Consider the following 21,182-nt stretch of genomic DNA (forward strand, 5'->3'; position numbering starts at 1 on the left):
TGCGTGCCACAACTAGAGAGAAGCCCACGCGCCACAATGCAGCCCAAAATAAATAAATTCAAAAAATTTTAAGAGAGGGCAGGAAAACAGAGACAAAAGGTAGAGCTGGGAGCTCAAGTCGTAACAGGAAAGCAGAGAAGGCAATAATATCAGCAGAGAAGTCTGACTTCTCTCATTTTCTCTTTCCTTCTTCTTACCTCATTGCATATCAATTTCTTTTTTCCTAAGTGAAACTTCTCTCATGTGAAAACTGAACCTGGACACCCCAATGTTTCTGGTAATACAAATGGGACAACAGACTATAAAAGAATAACAACAGCGTAACAGAATAACAAAGTTATCCTAAGTGCTTTCTTTATATTTAATCAGTTAAGCTCAACCCTGTGCAGCAGGTCCCAGAAATCCCATTTTTCACAGGTAAGGGTGATGTGACTTGTGCAAGGCCACACAGCTAGTGAGTGGTCAAGCCAAGACGGAACCCGGACAGCCCAGTTTCCGAGCTCCCGTGCTGGACCACGTCAGCATCTTGTGTCCGTTTCAGACCGGGGCCTGGGGGCTCACCCTTCTCAGAGCGTCTCACCCTATGTGACTGCCATGCCAGGGGGCGCTGTCTCTGCCTTCACCCTCAGGCTTAAGTGGGCCTCTCAACTGGGGCAGATTGGACTTTGACAGAAAATTCTACTAAGTAAGCAGAACACAACTCAGCGACTGAACAACAAGGAGAGTAACAGGAAAATAAACAAGAGTCCTGAGGAGACATGTGCCCTCCTGACACAGGCCTAGGGCAGCCTGACTCCCCAGATGCCTGACTGAGGTGGGCAGTCTGGTGCCGTGGAGGTGGAGGTGGCCCGTTTCTGGCTGCAAAAACGTCTCCTCCCTGCATGACTGTCAACAAGAGGGGCCCTGTGTTTAGAAAAGCCAGATTCCCCAAATCGATACAAAAATCAAGGCCAACCTCTCAGCCCTAGGGTCTAGGTTCTGGGGAACGCCGGGACCCGCCCAGTAGCCCTAGCAGCCTCCTTTATGAATTTCTGGCCTGAGGACAAAGTTCCAAGGATCCAGCAGGCCAGCCTTGCTTTCTCACTGTGTCCTCGGGGGCCAGGAGTGGTCATGTGCGTGATCTACTTTCAAGTCCCAGTCATGCCACAGTGCTCACGACCTGTAGTCACAGGACCAGCGGGGAACATCATCCCACATCCAGGACCCCGTGCTTGCTGGGCCAGGACCACAACATCCGTTTCCAACCTGTGCCGACCTCGATCACACAAGGAAACCAGTAACCCTAACCTACTGCAGACTCTGTCATTCCACTAAGCCTTAGGGGTTTCAGGCAGAACTGCTGGTCACACGGTGTAACCATTTCACCTGAAAAGAATCATCATTAGATACTATGAACAATCTCTTCCACCAAAGTCTCCCAGGAAGAACTGTCAACAGGCGTTCTCCTCTACCTTCCCCCTCCCTTCACCCAGCCTCTCCCGCAGCCCAGGATCCCTTTTCTCAACCCTCCCCTCTCCCTGTTCATTCCCCAATCTCACAATCCAGTTTTATTCAGAGCATCTAAACCCAGGCACTCCCCCTCCTAAAAGACCTAGGCAACACAGCTTTCCAAGGGGCGCCTGTGTTGGGGTCATGGAAGCAGACCCATAGCGGGTGGGGGAAGGTCAAAGGTTAGAGATCCCAACTGGCCACTGGGACCTGAGCAACTCACTTCATTCTCCATCTATAAGATGAAGACGAACTAAAATATCTGGGGTCACTTCCGGTTTCCACACTCTATGATTTTAGGTAACTATCTAGCAAAACCAGTAAGTTATAACTGAGGAACAAGTAAGTCTCAGTTGTCCTAAAATCGTTCAGTTTTAAAGAACCTTAATGACTTGGTCGCCACCCTATTTCTCAACATCCCCACCTTGCAAAAAACACAATTTGATGCCAACAAATTTGGAAAACTCAGCAGTGGCCACAGGACTGGAAAAGGTCAGTTTTCATTTCAATCCCAAAGAAAGGCAATGCCAAAGCATGCTCAAACTACCACACAATTGCACTCATCTCACACGCTAGCAAAGTAATGCTCAAAATTCTCCAAGCCAGGCTTCAGCAATATGTCAACCGTGAACTTCCAGATATTCAAGCTGGTTTTAGAAAAGGCAGAGGAACCAGAGATCAAATTGCCAACATCCGCTGGATCATTGAAAAAGCAAGAGAGTTCCAGAAAAACATCTATTTCTGCTTTATTGACTATGCAAAAGCCTTTGACTGTGTGGATCACAACAAACTGTGGAAAATTCTGAAAGAGATGGGAATACCAGACCACCTCACCTGCCGCTTGAGAAACCTATATGCAGGTCAGGAAGCAACAGTTAGAACTGGATATGAAACAACAGATTGGTTCCAAATAGGAAAAGGAGTACGTCACGGCTGTATATTGTCACCCTGCTTCTTTAACTTATATGAAGAGTACATCATGAGAAACACTGGGCTGGAAGAAGCACAAGCTGGAATCAAGATTGCCAGGAGAAATATCAATAACCTCAGATATGCAGATGATACCACCCTTATGGCAGAAAGTGAAGAGGAACTCAAAAGCCTCTTGATGAAAGTGAAAGAGGAGAGTGAAAAAGTTGGCTTAAAACTCAACATTCAGAAAACCAAGATCATGGCATCTAGTCCCATCACTTCATGGCAAATAGATGGGGAAACAGTGGAAACAGTGCCAGACTTTCTTTCTTTGGGCTCTAAAATCACTGCAGATGGTGATTGTAGCCATAAAATTAAAAGACACTTACTCCTTGGAAGGAAAGGTATGACCAACCTAGATAGCATATTCAAAAGCAGAGACATTACTTTGCCAACAAAGGTCCATCTAGTCAAGGCTATGGTTTTCCCAGTGGTCATGTATGGATGTGAAAGTTGGACTGTGAAGAAAGCTGAATGCCAAAGAATTGATGCTTTTGAACTGTGGTGTTGGAGAAGACTCTTGAGAGTCCCTTGGACCGCAAGGAGATCCAACCAGTCCATTCTGAAGGAGATCAGTCCTGGGTGTTCTTTGGAAGGAATGATGCTAAAGCTGAAACTCCAATACTTTGGCCACCTCATGCGAAGAGCTGACTCATTTGAAAAGACTCCGATGCTGGGAGGGATTGGGGGCAGGAGGAGAAGGGGACGACAGAGGATGAGATGGCTGGATGGCATCACTGACTTGATGGACATGAGTTTGGGTGAACTCCAGGAGTTGGTGATGGACAGGGAGGCCTGGTGTGCTGCGATTCATGGGGTCGCAGAGTCGGACACGACTGAGTGACTGAACTGAACTTGCTTCCTCTCCTGCCTTTGGTGCAGCCCCTTCTCGAGGCCTCTGTGAACACATCTGAATGGAGTGGAGTTGTCTTCCTCACAAGACTATTACCCTGAATGCAATGAGGGCATTTTGCGGCGGAGGGGGAGCTGCTTCTGAATCCCCACATTTTTTGAGGAGCAAATAAAAATGCCACGGCCACCCTGGAGTCAGAGATTAAACATCACAACGTCAGTATTTTTCATTTTCAATTATTTTAGTGTCTCCACCCAAACGCCAGAATGGTTCCCAGAATCTGCCACAAGGTGGGGGCTGGGGGATTGTGACAGAAGAGCAAATTCTGCTCACCTTTGCCAAAGCCCCTATTAAGTAAAACCAAGATGGGGGAGGGGCGGGGAGGAGGCCATGCGCCAAAAGCTGCGTCCTGGGAGAGGAGAGGAGCGTCAACTGCTGCCTATGCTGTCCTGGCCTGCGCTGCCTGCTTTTGTCAGCGCTCTGGAAGGAGGCTTCCCACAAAGCCATAAAAGCATCTAAGTAGGATAAATAGGAGTAAAGAGCTGCTGCCCATGAAGAACGGCCCTCCACTGTCAGACATCCCCTCTTAATGGATCTTAATGAGCTATTTTAAATGAAGGGGAAGGAAAAAGCCTAGCACTAACACATGATAATTATCTGTAATTCTCCATGTGTAATGTCACTTAAGAGAGGAAAATAATGCAAATGTGGACAGATGCTGACTAGAGCATTACAGTGACATCAAAATGAGGGTATTTTGTACAGTAAGGAGCACGCCTAAGCTGCAGTATTTCAAAGGCAAGTTTTCATCCCAAGGACAATACACACCATGACTGTGGGGAATCTGCGATGAAATGAATGCCCACAAAGTACGACCCCCGGGAACAGGCAGGGGCTACAGATATTTACCTTTACATCCGAACAGCTGATGGGTGTAGCAGAGACTTGTTTAGCTTCGAATATTTAATGTAAGATTCAGTGAGTCTATATCAGCTTGAGTGAGAGGAAGAAGAATGGATTCCCCAGCTTCCTAGACAGGTTTTTGGACAACTTACAAGAACTACAATCTTAGCATTGTAGGAGTCACCTAAAGTCAAATGTTCTTATTTTACAGATGATCAAAAGAAACCCAGAGGCGGTCTCACAGCTGTCAGCCAAGCCTCAGGTGTGCTGGAGGAGAAAGGAAGGCGCGGGAGGTCACGAAAGGGCTGTTACCCTTTATCTTACTGGCGATTTCAACGTCAGTCTTGACCAGGAATCAGCATTTCCTGTAACTTTCTTCATCTCTATTTGCATCAATGAATAATCTGTGAGCACTTACCATGTGGAACTGTGTGCACTAAATTCTGAGGTTACTCTAAATACTAAGATGTATCTATTGTAGTTGGGAATGATTTTATCTCATGTCTCTGCAATCTTATTAAACCTTGTTAGCAAGTCTTAAAAATCCCGCTGGAGGACTTGCCTGGTGGCCCAGTGGTTGAGAATCTGCCTTGTAATGCAGGGCACATGGGTTTGATCCCCTGCCACGGGGCAGCTAAGCCCGCCTGTACATCACAATTAGAGAGCCTGTGCGCCACAGAGAGGTTTCCCAGGCGGCACTAGTGATGAACTTGCCTGCCAATGCAGGAGACACAAAAGAGTCTGGTCCCTGAACAGGAAGATCCCCTGGAGGAAGTCATGGCAACCCACTCTAGTATTCTTGCCTGGAAAATTCCAGGGACAGAGGAGCCTAGTGGGTTACAGTCCATAGGGTTGCAAAGAGTCAGACACGACCGAAGCGACTTAGCAGGCACACACATGCCACGGTGAAGATCCTAAGTACTGCAACTGAAACCTGATACAGCCAAAAATATATAATTTTTTAAACATTATTATACTATTACTGTACTATTAAAAAAGAAACCCAACTCTTCACTTCAGATTTCCACATCTGTGAGTGATCTCCTCCCAGTATGTGCACATGTGTAAAAGAATGAGTCTGTATCGGAGCATAACATCATCAACTGACCTGGGGGCATCCACAGGAAAGAACAATTGTGGGCTAAGAGCTGAAGACAGACGAGGAAGAGAGACAAGAGCCCACGTCACCAATGGATAATAAAAAAGGGGGAAACAACCAAGACCCAGAAAAGCATGGTCTAAGGTACCCTCTGGGATGGCCACAGACAACCAGAGGCCAAGGATCACAGCAGTCCTGCCTCCAGCAACAGCCGGGGGAGAAACGCAAGTGAGCCCTGCAGGTGGACCACTGGAAAGCTTCGTTTGGATCTGCATGGGTTGACAATCACCAGCACTAGGAATCGCTTGCTTTTGCTTTAATAAAGGATAAAACGATCGAAACTGGAAACAAGGTAAATCGACTTGATTTTTATTTCAATTTTCTTGAAAGTTACCTGGATTAAAACACAGAACACCTCCAATCTATTCTGGGGAAAAGAAGTTGGGAAAGAAAAGCTGAAAATAATCACATTAGAGATTTTTAATTGATACAGCTTTTCTTTTGGAGTTGACATTTAAGAATTCCATTGAAATCATATTAAGCACTGACCTAAGCCAGTTTAGCACTTCAGAAAACGGTCAGTTCTTCTGATAAAGATCAGGAACTTCCAGCACTTAGAGGTTACCTAGAGCTCTGTGCTCCAAATCCCAAACTGACTATTGGTCCCTCCAAATTCTGCCAACATACATAAGCAAGCAGGCACAAAACCAGATGATCTGTCCTTTTCCAGTGGAAATTTCTGTTACTGATGTCAGGCACTTAGACAAGAATATAGCAAGTTCACTCTGGAGGTAGACACAATGGTCTCCGGACCTGACAAGCACACCGGAGTGTCAGATGGAGAACTCCGCCCTGCAGGGAAGGAGAACCCGCAGACCGACTGCCCTGCCAGCCCAGCAGGTTCCTGCCCCGAATTCACAAGGCACGCTGGGCCTTTTATCTTTCACTTTACCAGTGAAAATGTTTTTCAAGATCCTTAAGGGAAAGAAAATTTCGCACTTGGATGATACCTGAAACGTTTGGGTCGCCAACTTTAGAGAATGTATTTGTCTCCACGAAGATACTTCCAACGTCAACTAAACACTCCAAGAGTCAGAAAGAGAAAGATAAATATCATATACTAACGCATATATAAGGAATCCAGAAAGATGGTACTGATTAATTTATTTGCAGGTCATCAATGGAGAAAAAGACATAGAGAACAGATTTAGGAACACAGGGTTGGGGAGTGGGGGAAGGAGAGGGTGAGATGTATGGAGAGAATAACATGAAATTAATATTACCATATGTAAAATAGATGGCCAATGGGAATTTGCTGTATGACTCAGGGAACTCAAACAGGGGCTCTGTAGCAATCTAGAAGGGTGGGATGGGGAGGGAGGTGGGAGGGAGGTTCAAAAGGGAGGGGACATACGTATACCTATGGCTGATGCATGTTGATGTATGGCAGAAAACAACAGAATTCTGTAAAGCAATTATCCTTCAATTTAAAAAAAAACTGTACTGCTATTTTATCAGGCAAATTTACTCAAAAGTTTAAACTACTGAGAGCTACTAAGTCAAATTAAACTTACTGAAATTCTGCAAATTTGGTTTCACTCATCATTCTTCTCTACTAGATAAAATGCATATTAAACCAATTGCTTAATCATGTTAAATTACTGTTCATATTTTCAGGAGATCACAGTCAAAACCTAAGATTTATTTCTAAGTTCTTCACCAAAATGAACATATTTTTCTTGTGTTATTAACTTCTGTATATAAGTATTATACTAAAATTTCACTCTGTTTTAGACTTTTACATAGTCAAATTATGGTAACAATATTAAAATCATGAATTTTAAATGAGATTTCTAAAAAGAATCGTGGTTTCTAAATGAGATTTCTAAAAAGAATCAATCTCCAAAGCTTTGCCATTGCAAATTATTCTGATTATAATAGGAAAACTACTGTTTACTGATATAAAACTACATCATGTTCAACCCTAACCATAATTTTATATTCCCATTTAAGAGATGGAAACACCTTAGCTCAGAATTGACCCAAGTTACGAGACAAAAAAAGGATACAGGATCCAAAGTCAAGTCTTTCTGGCTTCAAATCCTAAATTCTTTCCTTTTTAATTTGTTACCGCACCCAAGTCCCTGAACATACTAACCACTAAATTATGCAACACAACGGAATCACGCGAACACGGCACATATCCTATTTCATACCTTTAGTCCTCTGAAACTTCCTGGGCTGGTTGGAGAGGAGCTGGAGGATTTCGTTGATTTAGGAGTGGAAAGCTGGCTGCTGGGAGTTCCATTAACTGACCATGAGACAACAAAGGAGACAGAGGTCGTCAGAACCCAGAGCCACCAGACTGGGCAAAAACACTAAGCGCATGCCCCACACAGCTCCAATGGAGCTTCGACTCACTGAAAGCTCAAAGCAGATGGCAAATCAGCAAAAAGCAAAAATAACGTGTCTTACTGCATTACAGACAAAGTATCAGACAAATAAGCAGTGAAACTAGATTTTCAATAATAGTTTTCCAGCAGTAACATAAACAAATATATAAAACGCTATGGAGTTCGAGATGTGAACGGGAACTTGTCCACAAATCCTGCGTGCCAGCGAGGGCAGAGAAATGCATGGCTGTCGTATTTGTAACTGTTCACTCGGAAGGCTGTCCTATAACCTGTCCACACGACCTGAATCACTGAGGCATTTCTCAGTCTCTCCCAGATTAACTCCACAATACAATAATTCTAACACATATCCTAAGGGTATTCTTAATGGAAAAAGAAAATTATTGGTCATTTCCCCCTGTAATACCCACTTATTTGTTTAAAGGTCATAAAAGGCACTCTTCCGATTTCTTTTTATCTGGACTAGTTATTTCTGATTCCTTCCATTTTCTTGTCTTCTTAGCTTAATTTTCCCATTATTTAGCAAATCTTGGTGGGTTTTTCTGACACCCTCCTCTAAACTTCCATACATTTCCTAGGTTGAAAGCTCAGTTTAGAGAGTAGGTGACGAAAAGCATGGCCGTGGCGGCTTCCAAGAGGGAGTGAGCTTGCAGATTTTACACTAACTATACAGTGCTAGTCACACATCTCACTATGACTCAGGCTTATTCCTAATTATACCACTTCGGTTGTAATTTCACAAAGCTATTAGTTAACACCTGGTACTGGTTTTTTGTTTTGTTTTGTTTTTTTCTTTTCTAGGGAGTTATTTTAACCCCTTTTATCATTAATTTTCAAAGCTTTTACCCCAAGTAGATGAAAACTGCCATTTGTCTCTACAGAAAGACAAGCAAAGTCCATTTCCTTTTAAAAAAATCTTTTTAATACAAGGGAGCAGACAACTGTTATTTTAAAAGATGCTATTAAGTATAAAAAGCAAAATGCAAAACTCCTGAAAAGGTGACCTCAAAAAACTGAGCACCAGTCCTTGAAAGAAGGCAGAATTCTGGATCAATAACCATAATATTTGTGATGAGATGAATCATTCATGTTCAGCAAAGATGCAAAAATTTTAGTTATTTTTCAATTACCAAACTTTAACTTTTCTTTAACTTAAAACCACTCATTCATAAATCATTATCAGTTATCTAGATTTTCTGAACAAACATATGTGGGTATTTATAGCACAAGTACAACACAAGTAACTATACAATCAATTAGAAAACTTTTCAGAGTATTCAACAGTCCTGCTTATTTTTCAATAAAGTTACACTTCAATTAATGCTGTTTCTTCTAAAAATTCTCTTTAAAGGGAACTGGTGGTAGGAATTCACATAGAAAAGAGATATTTATGAGCTAGTGAGCTTGCTAGGAGCTGATACTGAGTCTGGCTCCTTTTCCTCTTCAATCAACACAACTACCTGTTCAGGTCCTCTTCCCCAAGTGCTGTTACCTTTCACTGATCTTCAGAAACCACTCTGCAATCAAAGATTTCCCTGGAGCAGTGATGGGAAAGGGACTAAAGAAGAAAAATTAGTTCCTGTAAATGGTAATCCCTGTGGCCAAGCAGTGTCCCTAAAAACACACCTCCTGCCTAAACATAATTTCTTAACAAAACTCACTGGCAGGGATTGAACTGGTATCTGCATATACATGTTCATATTTATCCTTAACGGAGAAGGCAATGGCACCCCACTCCAGCACTCTTGCCTGGAAAATCCCATGGACGGAGGAGCCTGGTGGACTGCAGTCCATGGGGTCGCTAAGAGTCGGACACGACTGAGCGACTTCACTTTGACTTTTCACTTTCATGCATTGGAGAAGGAAATGGCAACCCACTCCAGTGTTCTTGCCTGTCTATGGCAAGAACATAGATAGCTCTCTAAGTTTCTGATAGTATTTGAAAGGCTCAAAAAAAAAAATGCTGTCTAGTGAGTTCTTCATGTCATTTTTATTGGCACATTTCTCCATTTCCGGGAAGGTAACTGGAAGCTGGGACAGGGTCACCTTGGGCTCTCTCCCCTGACACTGCCGCCCCAACAGGAAGGTGGACAACGCCCGGCATCTCTGGGATGCTCCCTCTCCTTCAGTAGACCCTGGATTTTCTTTCCCCCAAATAAGGCTTTTATCCACCCTTCCCTCAACTGTAAGGTAAGAAATTGACTTGGGGCTTTCTTGTTCACTTGCTCTGAACACTTTTAATTGGGGTGGACAATGAGTCACAAGCTAGAAACCTTAAGTGAGAATTTTTAATACTCAAATTATGGTGACTATTATAGCTCAGGTGGTAAAGAATCCACCCGCAATGCAGGAGACCCCAGTTTGATTCCTGGGTCAGGAAGATCCCTTGGAGAAGGGACAGGCTACCTACTCCAGGATTCTTGTGCCTCCCTTGTGGCTCAGCTGGTAAAGAATCTGGCTGCAATGCAGAAGACCTGGGTTCGACCCTGGGGTTGGGAAGATCCCCTGGAGAAGGGACAGGCTACCCACTCCGGTATTCTGGCCTGGAGAATACAGTCCATGGGGTCACAAAGAGTGGGACACGACTGAGACTTTCCCTTTCCCTTTACCCACTGAGTTACCCGGGTTAATGTCTATGTACTTATTAGACACTATTTAGCTATTTTGATAAATTTGAGTTTTATGGGGGGATTTAGTCAATCAGAAGACTTCAATGATGGGAGCACTTCTGTCCCAAGAATGGAAAAGCACAAGATTATGTTTACCAAGTTATTGCTGTGTTTGAAATTCCAGGGAGTCCCTCGGAATGTTCTAAATGGTAACGGGTACACTACAGCAAAAATGCCTGTAAAAGCAAGTTATCCATCTGGGTTCTGTGGCTTTTAATAACACAAAACTCTCTGTTTTTTATAACTATATAGTATGTATTGAACATGCTTTTGGATTAATCTCTTTTAGAGAAGTCATTTAACCACTGAGATGTGGTTTACATCTCACAACTTGTAAGTTTAAGATAAACTTTATTAACCCAAATCCAAATACGGACTCAGCTGAAAATCTGAGGTAGTGAAATGTTAAGGTTTTCTTGAGTCACTTTATTTAAGCATCTCAAATTCTAGTTGAGAAGATTTATACATTTATCAGACTATTCTGTGAAGCAGTTGGTCTGCAAGACAAGTATGGCTATGAAATAGGTTTTTAATTAATTTCCCTCTTTAGACCTCAGGTAGCCAAAATTACAGTAATCATAATATGTGATCTTTGAACCACTCTCTCCATTCTTATTTAGTTATTTTAGTTATATGATAAGCATATGATAGTAAAGCTATCACTAAAACAAAAGCTAAGAACCTGACAAAAGTCTACATCTACCATACAGTAAACCCAGCGAAGTGTATTCATGCAAATTTCATGTTATGTTAGCTTTCCCAGCATTTGAAATATTGGATTGGCCCCAAAGTTCACTTGGATTTTTCCATTTGATCTTAAAAAACAAAATTTGGGGATACCCAATACTTTACAGAAAGCAAAATATGATCTGAAATAAGCTTAACATCAGAGAGGTGCTTTCAGTTTAAAATATTCATATTGCCAATATTTTTAGAGAGAGAATACTGGGCCTATTGACTCCAGAGTGAGGAAGAAGGGAAGGACAGTAGAATTGCTTCTATGGCCATTTTCATATTACCGACAACGCTTAGCCTTCTTCAGTAACAGATTATTTTCCAAAATTAACTAGAAGACAGACCCCTGAAGCACCGCGCCTCCCCCATCACCGTGTACTCTGGCTGCACGCAGACCACACGCGGGGCTCCCTCCTGCAGGCGCCTGGCTCTCTAACAAGCAGGGGAGCCGACGCAGGACGCACGTGCTGCAGCACAGATGTCCACTGGTACAAGCCAGATACAGCCATGGAAATGGAGCAGAAGGAAACAGAAAAGGTGGCAGAAGACAAAAACAAAAAAACCGGCAGAGCGACAAAGCTGTAACTCTCCTGGCTCACCTGGGGATCTGGCTGTAGAGTAGGCACTGGAGTAGTGGCCACCCCTCTTTACTGGACATATTCAGTATCAACAAAAAGGGGGAGAAGTAAGGAGAGCAGTTATTCGGCAGGTCTAAACGTGCACACGGAAAGAAGGGAAACTATCCCACCTGAAGAAAGCGGGGTCGGGGCGGAAGACGGAGCAGCAGAAACCCCCCATACTCAGTATTTTATAGACAGGTTGAGGCTTCAGACAGTTTTTATCCATATTACTTTCACATGTTCTAGATTCCTCACATGTAAAATCATGTTTTTTCACAATCCTTTCCTTAATGGGAAACAACATTAGCATACTATAAGCGAGCCTTATAGCATCAAAATATCAAGATTTGGGGGACATTTTAATTTTTTAAAAATGTCAAAAGCTGTCAAAATTATGACAAATCTATAGGTTTAGGATCTGAAAGAAACGTAGAGGTAAGTCTGACTCTGAAATAAGCAGTATTACTTCCAACAATAATTGTTGCTACGATTAAATTGCTTAATGAAGGAAAAGCCTGCGGAATCTTATCAAGGAAATAGTTTTGCCTGGTGGGTGTGTTGGCTTATGCTTTAAACCAATAAGAGAAGAAAATATCCACAATCATACAGCAAAAATGTAAAATGCAGACACAATGGTCAAAATGTGAAATACTTCTATGTAAATACCAGGAAAAGAATCTAGATAAGACTGCTCTTGAGAAAATGTGTCAGAGCAAAACAAGTATCTTAGGACACTTGTTATAACTTGGAGAAACAGACTTAACATTTTGGATCTAAAAATCATGCCATCTATATGTTATGTTGGAACCTGGCTGCATACAAGGATGGGCAAGACTACCTACTCATACTAAAGAAAACCGAAGAACATGCTCCATTTGTGACTGCCCGCTTCCTTCCCCGTAACTACCTGAAGCCGGTGACTTGCTGCGTCGAGAAGGCCCAGGGCTCTTGGATCCGGAATATTTAACAGCTGAGGAGCGAGAATAAGAAGACTTCAAGACACGGCACTCTAGAAAGAAAGGAAAGCGCTTTAAAGAGATCTAGTTTTAATTCTAACCAAAGAAAGACCACATTCCAGTAGTTTAGTGCCTAGAACCATTACCTGATCATCTTATTACTGTTAAATGACTTTTATATACAAAGCATCCATCCCAAAAGCACACCTGAGATTTTCTTAAATTAGGCTTCAGACTTTGTCATTCACCTCATTGTTCCAGAGGGAGTTCTTAATACAGAAATCCATATATAGTAAGTGCTCAATCAAGAAAACGATTCACACGCACAACTTAATCTCCACATGTGCAACTTATTATTTTTCATCAACACCATTGATAGGCAAAGGCTATAATAAAGAGTTCTCTCCAACTCAGATAATCTTAATTTGAAAGGATATAGGATTCTAATTTATGAACCCCTTACTGTCTTATTTTCCATCTGCCCCAAGTACAAAGCATCAAAAACGAGGGAACTAGCTTTAAACAATCTTTTCTCTTCCTTTGGAGAAGGAAATGGCAGCCCATTCCAGTGTTCTTGCCTGGAGAATCCCAGGGACGGGGGACCCTGGTGGGCTGCCGTCTATGGGGTTGCACAGAGTCAGACACAACTGAAGCAACTTAGCAGCAGTAGCAGCAGCAGCAGTTTTAAACAATAGCTTTGTTCTTTCCATAAATTGCCAAATAAACCAGCATGTGAAAGTGAAAGTGGCTCAGTCATCTCTGACTCTTTGCGCCCCATGGACTATACGGTCCATGGAATTCTCCAGGGCAGAATACTGGAGTAGGTAGCCTTTTCCTTCTCCAGGGGATCTTACCAACCCAGGGATTGAACTCAGGTCTCCCTGCTGCATTGCAGGCAGATTTGTTACCAGCTGAGCTACCAGGAAAGCACAAATCAGCAAGTAGAGTACCAGAAATAATTACACAGCTAAAATAATCACTTCCAATTCAAATAATTAAAAATCTGGGTTTTGGAGTCAAGCAGATTTGGGGTGAATCATGGGTTTGACTTTGTTAACTGGTGCACTTAGCTTAGGTCTAAGTCTCAGTTTTCTCTCCCTATGAAATTGGGATGAGACTAAATCTGCTTAACAGGCTTGTTATAAGGATTAAATTATATAACATATTGTTGACTTCACATTAAAATACTTCAATTTATGCAGAAAGATTAAAATACGGGTTGGTTTTAATCTATACCCCCAGGGACAATAAATTAACAAGTGAAGTACACTAATCAGTGAAATACACACCAGGGGAGGCTAGTTAGCATCTGAAAAACTCTAATCAAAACCTTACTCCAAGGGGGCTGTAGCAACAGCAGTTTAGTTAATGAGCATTATAGATGTTAGAAAGTATTCCAGTGCTGAAAGGAGTGGTGTGTGGACTAGTTAGAACCTTCCTAAAGGCACACTCTTTCATGAGCAGGCTGTGTAACCCTAGAGAGCTAATAGCCAGAACCACTCCAGGGTTTAGGAATCTGAGCAAGCCCTGCACCCAGCTCATTAATACAGACAGGATTTTGCCCTAAGACTAGGTTAGCTAAATTCTATGAATTTTGAATGATTTTTCAATGCAAGATGTTGTCAGATGTATAAAAGGACAGAGTTGGGACTCATCAAGATTACAAGTTAAACAGACTTTGTTTGTTTTGTAATCTTTGCCTCCTGAACCCAAACAGGACCCTGTGGGAGCTCCTGGGCATGGAAGCCTTTCCCTGTCCCCCCTTGCTTGTAGGGAACAGACTCCAGCCTCCATGACCTTCCCTGAGCTCCAAAGGGCAGGTTCCAACAGTTGCTAGTCAGGGAAGGGAGGCAATGAAGAGGCAAGGGAGGGGCAGCCAAGAAACAGCGGCGCAGATTCGGGGCAGGGCCCTGGTTCTGCCTCAAGGGTCACACAGAACAGTGTCTGAGCTCTTTACAGAACAAACCCCCAGTAAACAGAAGATATCAGCAATCCTCACTCCAGAGACCACCTTTAGGAACCAGAAAAACTCATCAGAAGACCACCTGAGAACAGGTCAAAGGCGTTGCAGGCTCTGCACACACCTCACCCCTGAACAACTGCTGTAAAACCCCCCACCAAATCCTCCAGGGTTGGGACACGCAGTTTTGAGAGGCAGGAGCCCACTGTGTCCCCTTTCGCCTGGCAAAGCAATAAAACTATTCTTTTCTATTTCACCCAAAACTATGTCTCTGAGATTTGATTCAGCACCAGTGCACAGAGGCTAAGTTTTTGACATCACTCCTAATAAAGGCACTTGCGGCAGAATTAGATCTCAGACTTGTTTTCATAGTAAAATTTTATGACTGAATGGTGATGATACAAGAATAACATTAACAACAACAGTAACAGCACCTACTATGTAATGGCACCCTTCCAACTGTTTTACACTTATTAATTCATTTAACCCTCACAAAACCTTATGAAAAAGCCCCTGTTATTATCCCCAGTTTGCAGAAGGTTAAGTAATTAGAGATCAGTAACTTTCACCTATCTCTAATTATAGGAGTTCATTGGTAGCCAAAACAACAAAAACCTATGAATGATTCAAATATTGTAGGTAAATTAACAACATTCTAACATAAAAGCACTGAATACGATGCCCAGAATATACATAGTAAGTGCTCAATAAACGTTTAATTGCTGTGTTGCCACCCAAATTAACTTTACAACCTGAAATACACCGAGTTTCAATGTCTCAACTTTCAAAATGATAAACACTGACAAAGAAACATTATGAAATGAAATGAAGCTACAGTCAAAAAAAGATGTAAAATAGAGATGATATGTAAATTCACATTTTTCAGTAAACCCACAAGAAGAGGTGAGAGTATTAACATAGATAATATCACTAACTCTTTAAGGTCTTTCTGGTGGCCTTACTAATCTAAAGCAGGGCTAGATATAAGATGCTACAGAAACCCTCAAGAAATTTGGCACTTGTGGGCAAAAAACAAAGTGGAAAACCAAGAAGAGTAGACAAATGAGCCCCAGGCACTCAGTAGATAAGTCACCCCTAGAAAACTGACATAGTATAACAGGAAAGAATTACACAAGGAAGTCTGACACCATAGCGTGTATCATCTTGGATTTTTGAAAGTTTATGGTCACCATATTTATCTGGTAGTATGTTTCTCTAACTCTGGACTGTCAGGTCACTACAACTGAAGGGGTTTATCACTAGTCTAATTTTTGAAAAGCCAGCTCTCCTTGTTGATGAAATTAAAGCATGGGATTGAAACCTCTAACATCTCTCTTCTCCGTGAAACCTTATGTCTATACGATTCTATCTCATTTAAAGATGAAGTTGACTTCACTATCAGCTAATAATCACTAATACTCTGATCAGTTTAAATTTCAGATAACAGAGTAGAGCAATATTCCCAGAATCAATAACATCTGAAATCACTGAGGTTACTGCTAAACAGTTGAAAACTCCATTTTTTGGCTAAAATTAAGAGAAAGGGATTTTCTTATCCTATCAATGAAAATAGCTTTATTTTTTCTGCATATATAACAATTCATGTTATTTTTTTAAAAAGATGGAAACAGAGCAAAGAAATCTGAGATAATCACTACTAACAAATTACTATTCTTTTACATATATCTTTATGGACATGAGAAATGTATACTGAACTGTTTTCAGGTTTAGTACTTTCCAAATATGGAAATATAAAATATTAAGGTGGCCTAGCCAAGGCACCATTCTGGAAGAAGATAGGGATCAATTTTGAAAGTGTAACAATGCAGTAAAAAAGAGAAGAAACCAACTTGCAAAAAAACCCCAAACAATATTTAACTACTTGGAATTAGGGTTTTTTGGTTTTTACAACTAGGTAACTGTTTCATTGTATTTTCTACTTTTATTAATTCAAAGAAATTAACTCTACTAAGAGTGACAGTAGATGATGATCTAATTAAATGAACTCTTCATTACTTCTTTCTTCGACAACCAGACCACTTAACATGCACCAAATGACACACCTAAGCCCCCACTTCAGGGTTACAAAGATGGTCACTGAATTGCCTTACCACTGTGATCCAGGACAAAGTCATCTTGGGCATAACGGAATTTTTCAGGTCCACATGCAATAAAAACATCATCATCACCAAAAAAGTCTTGTAGACAAGTAACCTACAAAACAAAAAAAAATCATGTCCAAGAAGTAAATTAGAAACATTAGAAGTGCAATAAAAGTCAACAAAATTTATATTTTCAAGCCTCACCTGTAATAGTGAGTTGGAATGAAAAAACTATTTCTAAGCATTTTACTCTTCACAAAGCACTTTCACACACGGTCTCCTGACCTCAGAACAACAAAATGAGGGGCTCATAGCTGGCACCTGTTTCACAGGCGAAATGAAAGGCATCCACAGGAGGCTCAGTGATGTATTCCAGGTTTCCCTTAACAGGGGGTGACGCTGGGGCCAGTGGAGCTCCCAGTCTACTTGTCTACACTTCCTCTCTCCTAGAGGCTCCACATCCCAGCCACGTCATTTCGGGTGTGGCCCCTCTGTATCTCTGGCACAGTGTGCCTTAGGTTGTCACAAGGATTGATATTCGAAAACCTCTCGGAATGAGTGCCAGGCATGTAAGTACAATGTGTTAATACTCATCTCTGCCACCGCCATTGGAATCAGAGGAAGACTTGTCATAAAGCTAATGAGGGCCCTTCCAAGGACCTGTACTTAAACAGTCTTAACTTCACATTCTTTTATTCAACCCACCCCGACACAGTATAAGTTTCAGATTCCATAGAACTCGACCCACCCCAGGGAGCACATTTATCCATTCATCCAAGTGGTGACGAGAAGAACCATCTTCTAGGATTTTGGATGCAGACAGGCTCCACTCTCACCTGTTTTCTAATGGGATGAATACAATTTCTTTTTCAAAAAAGTACTTCTCTCCCAAAAATAATATAAAGGTTTTAAAAAGTAATAAAGTTTAATAAAGTTTCTAGTACTTGGAAAAGTTGTGCTATCTCAAGAATTCCTTGTCTTTCTGATCACTACTTAGCTTTTTATTTGAAAAAAAAATTTTTTTTTGTCATTGCAGAGTTAAAAATGCTCTAGAGAGAAGACAGTGAACTAGACACAGTAAATGGAACAGACAGAGACACTGCTCCAGTCACTCCAATTCTCATCAAGCAAGATGTGTCTTCTGCACCTCACTGAAATCCACCCAGGCAGCCGCGCTTTAGTCAGCTTGGTAAGAAATTTCCACAGACAAGGCAGCTTCAAAGACAGAAACTTACTCTCACAGCTCTGGAGGCTGGAAGGCTGAGATCAGGGTGCCAGCGTGGCGGGGTTCCGGTGAGAACCCTCTTGCCGGTTCGCTCACACGGCGGGGTGCAGGGAAGATACAGGAGGGAGCAGCTCTCTCCTGTCTCTTCTCATAAGGGTGCAAATACCTTCCACGGGGCTCCTCCCTAACGACTTCACCCAACCCTACTTATCTCCCAAAGGGCCCCACCTCCTAACACCATCACACTGAAGCCAAGAAGAATCCCATGGGAGTCCGGGACACAGAAGACTTTCTGTCTCCCATTTTCTTCTTTGTAGGGAACAGCCTCCATGACCTCCCCCTGAGTTTCAAAGGGCAGATTCCAACAGTTGCTAATCAAGGAAGGAGCAGCTAAAAAGCCACCTGAGGCCAAGTGAAAGTGACCAGAGAGGCTCATCAGGGCGACTGCCACTGTCAGTCGCTCAGTCGTGTCCGACACTTTGCGACCCCATGGACTGCAGCATGCCAGGCTTCCCTGTCCTTCACTATCTCCCGGAGCTTGCTCAAACTCATGTCCATCGGGTCAGTGATGCCATCCAACCATTTCATCCTCTGTCACCCCCTTCTCCACCTGCCACCAATCTTTCTCAGCATCAGTGTCTTTTCAAATAAGTCAGTTCTTCACATCAAGTGGCCAAAGGATTGGAGCTTTGGCTTCAGCATCAGTCCTTCCAAAACAATTCAGGGTTGATTTCCTTTAGGACTGACTGGTTTGCTATCCCTGCTATGCAAGGGACTCTCAAGATGCTTCTCCAGCACCACAGTTTGAAAGCATCAATTCTTCAGCGCTCAGCCTTCTTCACAATCCACCTCTCATACCCATACATGACTACAGGAAACACCACAGCTTTGACTATCTGGACCTTTATCAGCAAAGTGATATCTCTACTTCTTAATAAACTATATAAAATAAAAGGAAGAAATAGAAATAGCCAAGAAATAGAGGAAAACAATAGAATAGGAAAAACTAGAGATCTCTTCAAGAAAATCAGCTATACCAAGAGAATCTTTCATGAAAAGATGGGTACAATAAAGGACAGAAATGGTATGGATCTAACAGAAGCAGAAGATACTAAAAAGAGGTGGCAAGAATACACAGGAGAACCGTACAAAAAAGGTCTTAATGACCCAGATAACCACGATGGTGTGATCACTCACCTACAGCCAGACATCCTGAAGTGCAAAGTCAAGTGGGCCTTATGAAGCATCACTATGAACAAAGCTAGTGGAGGTGACGGAATTCAAGCTGAGCTATTTCAAATCCTGAAAGTGATGCTGCTTGAGAATACTCAAACCAGCACACAGTTGCACTCATCTCACATGCTAGCAAAGTAATGCTCAAAATTCTGCAAGCTAGGCTTCAACAGTACATGAATCAAAAACTTTCAGATGTTCAAGCTGGATTTAGAAAAGGCAGAGGAAGCAGAGATCAAATTGCCAACATCCACTGGATCATAGAAAAAACAAGAGAAATTCCAGAAAAACACCTGCTTTATTGACTATGCCAAAGCCTTTAACTGTGTGGATCATATCAAACTGTGGAAAATTCTTAAACAGATGGGAATACCAGACCACCTTACCTGCCTCCTGAGAAATCTGTATGCAGGTCAAGAAGCAACAGTTAGAACTGGACATGGAACAACAGACTGGTTCCAAATTGGGAAAGGAGATCAACAAGGCTGTTTATTGTCACCCTGTTTATTTAACTTATATTCAGAGTACATCATGCGAAATGCCAGGCTGGATGAAGCACAAGCTGGAATCAAAACTGCCAGGAGAAATATCAACAACTTCAGATATGCAATGATACCACTCTAATGGCAGAAAACGAAGAGGAACTAAAGACCCTCTTGATGAAAGTGAAAGGGGAGAGTGAAAAAGTTGATTTAAAACAAACTTTATTTTCTTGTGCTCCACAATCACTGCAGATGGTGACTGCAGCCATGAAATTAAAAGACGCTTACTCCTTGGAAGGAAAGTTATGACCAACCTAGATAGCATATTGAAAAGCAGAGGTATTACTTTGCCAACAAAGGTCCATCTAGTCAAAGCTATGGTTTTTCCAGTGATCATGTATGGATGTGAGAGTTGGACCATAAACAAGGCTGAGTGCTGAAGAATTGATGCTTTCAAACTGTGGTGCTGGAGAAGACTCTTGAGAGCCCCTTGCCCAGCAGGGAGATCAAACCAGGAAATCCTAAAGGAAATCAGAACTGGAATATTCATTGGAAGGACTGATGCTGAAGCTCCAATACTTTGGCCACCTGATGTGAGGAACTGACTCCTTAGACAAGACTCTGATGCTGGGAAAGATTTTAGGTAGGAGGAGAAGGGGGCAACAGATGATGAGCTGGTTGGAGGAGTTTGAACAAGCTCCAGGAGTTGGTGATGGACAGGAAGCATAGCATGCTGCAGTCCATGGGTTTGGAAAGATTTGGACAGCACTGAGCAACTGAACTGAACTGAGGCCCTGCACACACCCGAATCAGCCACCCCACCCTTGCTATAAAACTCCCCATCAAATCATCCTGGGTGAGAATTCATAGTTATTCAGGGCAGGAGCCTGCTGTGGTCCCCTTTGCCTGGCAAGGCAATAAAGCTATTCTTTTCTACTTTACCTAAAACTCTGTCTCTGAGGTTCAATTTGGTACTGGTGCACAGAGGCTCAGTTTTTGGCATCAACTTCACCAAGCTTTCAGCATCAACAGTGGGGATTAGGGTTCCAATATATGAATCTTGGGGAGACACCAACATGCCATTCATAACAGAAGAATAACATTCTTCACCTTTCCTGTAAAACCTGCTTCTCTTCCCCTCAGCTGGTGATCACATGCATCCTTTGTCCATGCTACAATCCTGGGACTCATCCTTTCCTCCCTTCATCATCAACCCCTCAGATCATTTGTCCTTCCTACCCCTTGGTTCAGCTCTCACTGTTTCTTGCCTGGGCACCTGCCGTTGTCAAGCAACAGGTTTCTAATTCCAGTCTTCACTGCTCCCCTAGCTCCAGTCATCACTGTTCTCACAGATGTGGAAATAAATGAAGACCGTGTTGGTATATGCAGTCTCTTACTGTTTGATGGTTTAGTCACTAAGTCGTGTCCAACTCTTGCAACCCCATCAACTGTAGCCTGCCAGACTCCTCTG

The 21,182-nt window shown here is 42.4% G+C and overlaps 1 protein-coding gene across 13 annotated transcripts in view; it reads right to left on the reverse strand.

The window, feature by feature from the left end:
* The window catches only part of DCLK2 (doublecortin like kinase 2), a 187,450-nt gene that overhangs the window by 52,995 nt on the left and 113,273 nt on the right, over positions 1-21,182 (reverse strand). For 8 of the 13 annotated variants that reach the window (XM_055549582.1, XM_055549579.1, XM_055549581.1 and 5 more), the window contains exons 3-6: positions 16,781-16,883; positions 12,661-12,762; positions 11,733-11,783; positions 7,532-7,626 (exon numbers count right to left, since the gene is read on the reverse strand). In XM_055549582.1, the coding sequence (XP_055405557.1) occupies positions 7,532-7,626; positions 11,733-11,783; positions 12,661-12,762; positions 16,781-16,883 (351 nt within the window). Of the gene's footprint in view, positions 1-7,531; positions 7,627-8,631; positions 9,288-11,732; positions 11,784-12,660; positions 12,763-16,780; positions 16,884-21,182 lie in introns of those variants that run through there. The other 5 variants (XM_055549584.1, XM_055549587.1, XM_055549583.1 and 2 more) reach the window with 2 other exon arrangements.

Source organism: Bubalus kerabau, chromosome 16 (assembly GCF_029407905.1).
Source record: "Bubalus kerabau isolate K-KA32 ecotype Philippines breed swamp buffalo chromosome 16, PCC_UOA_SB_1v2, whole genome shotgun sequence".
Classification (NCBI taxonomy): Eukaryota; Metazoa; Chordata; class Mammalia; order Artiodactyla; family Bovidae; genus Bubalus; species Bubalus kerabau.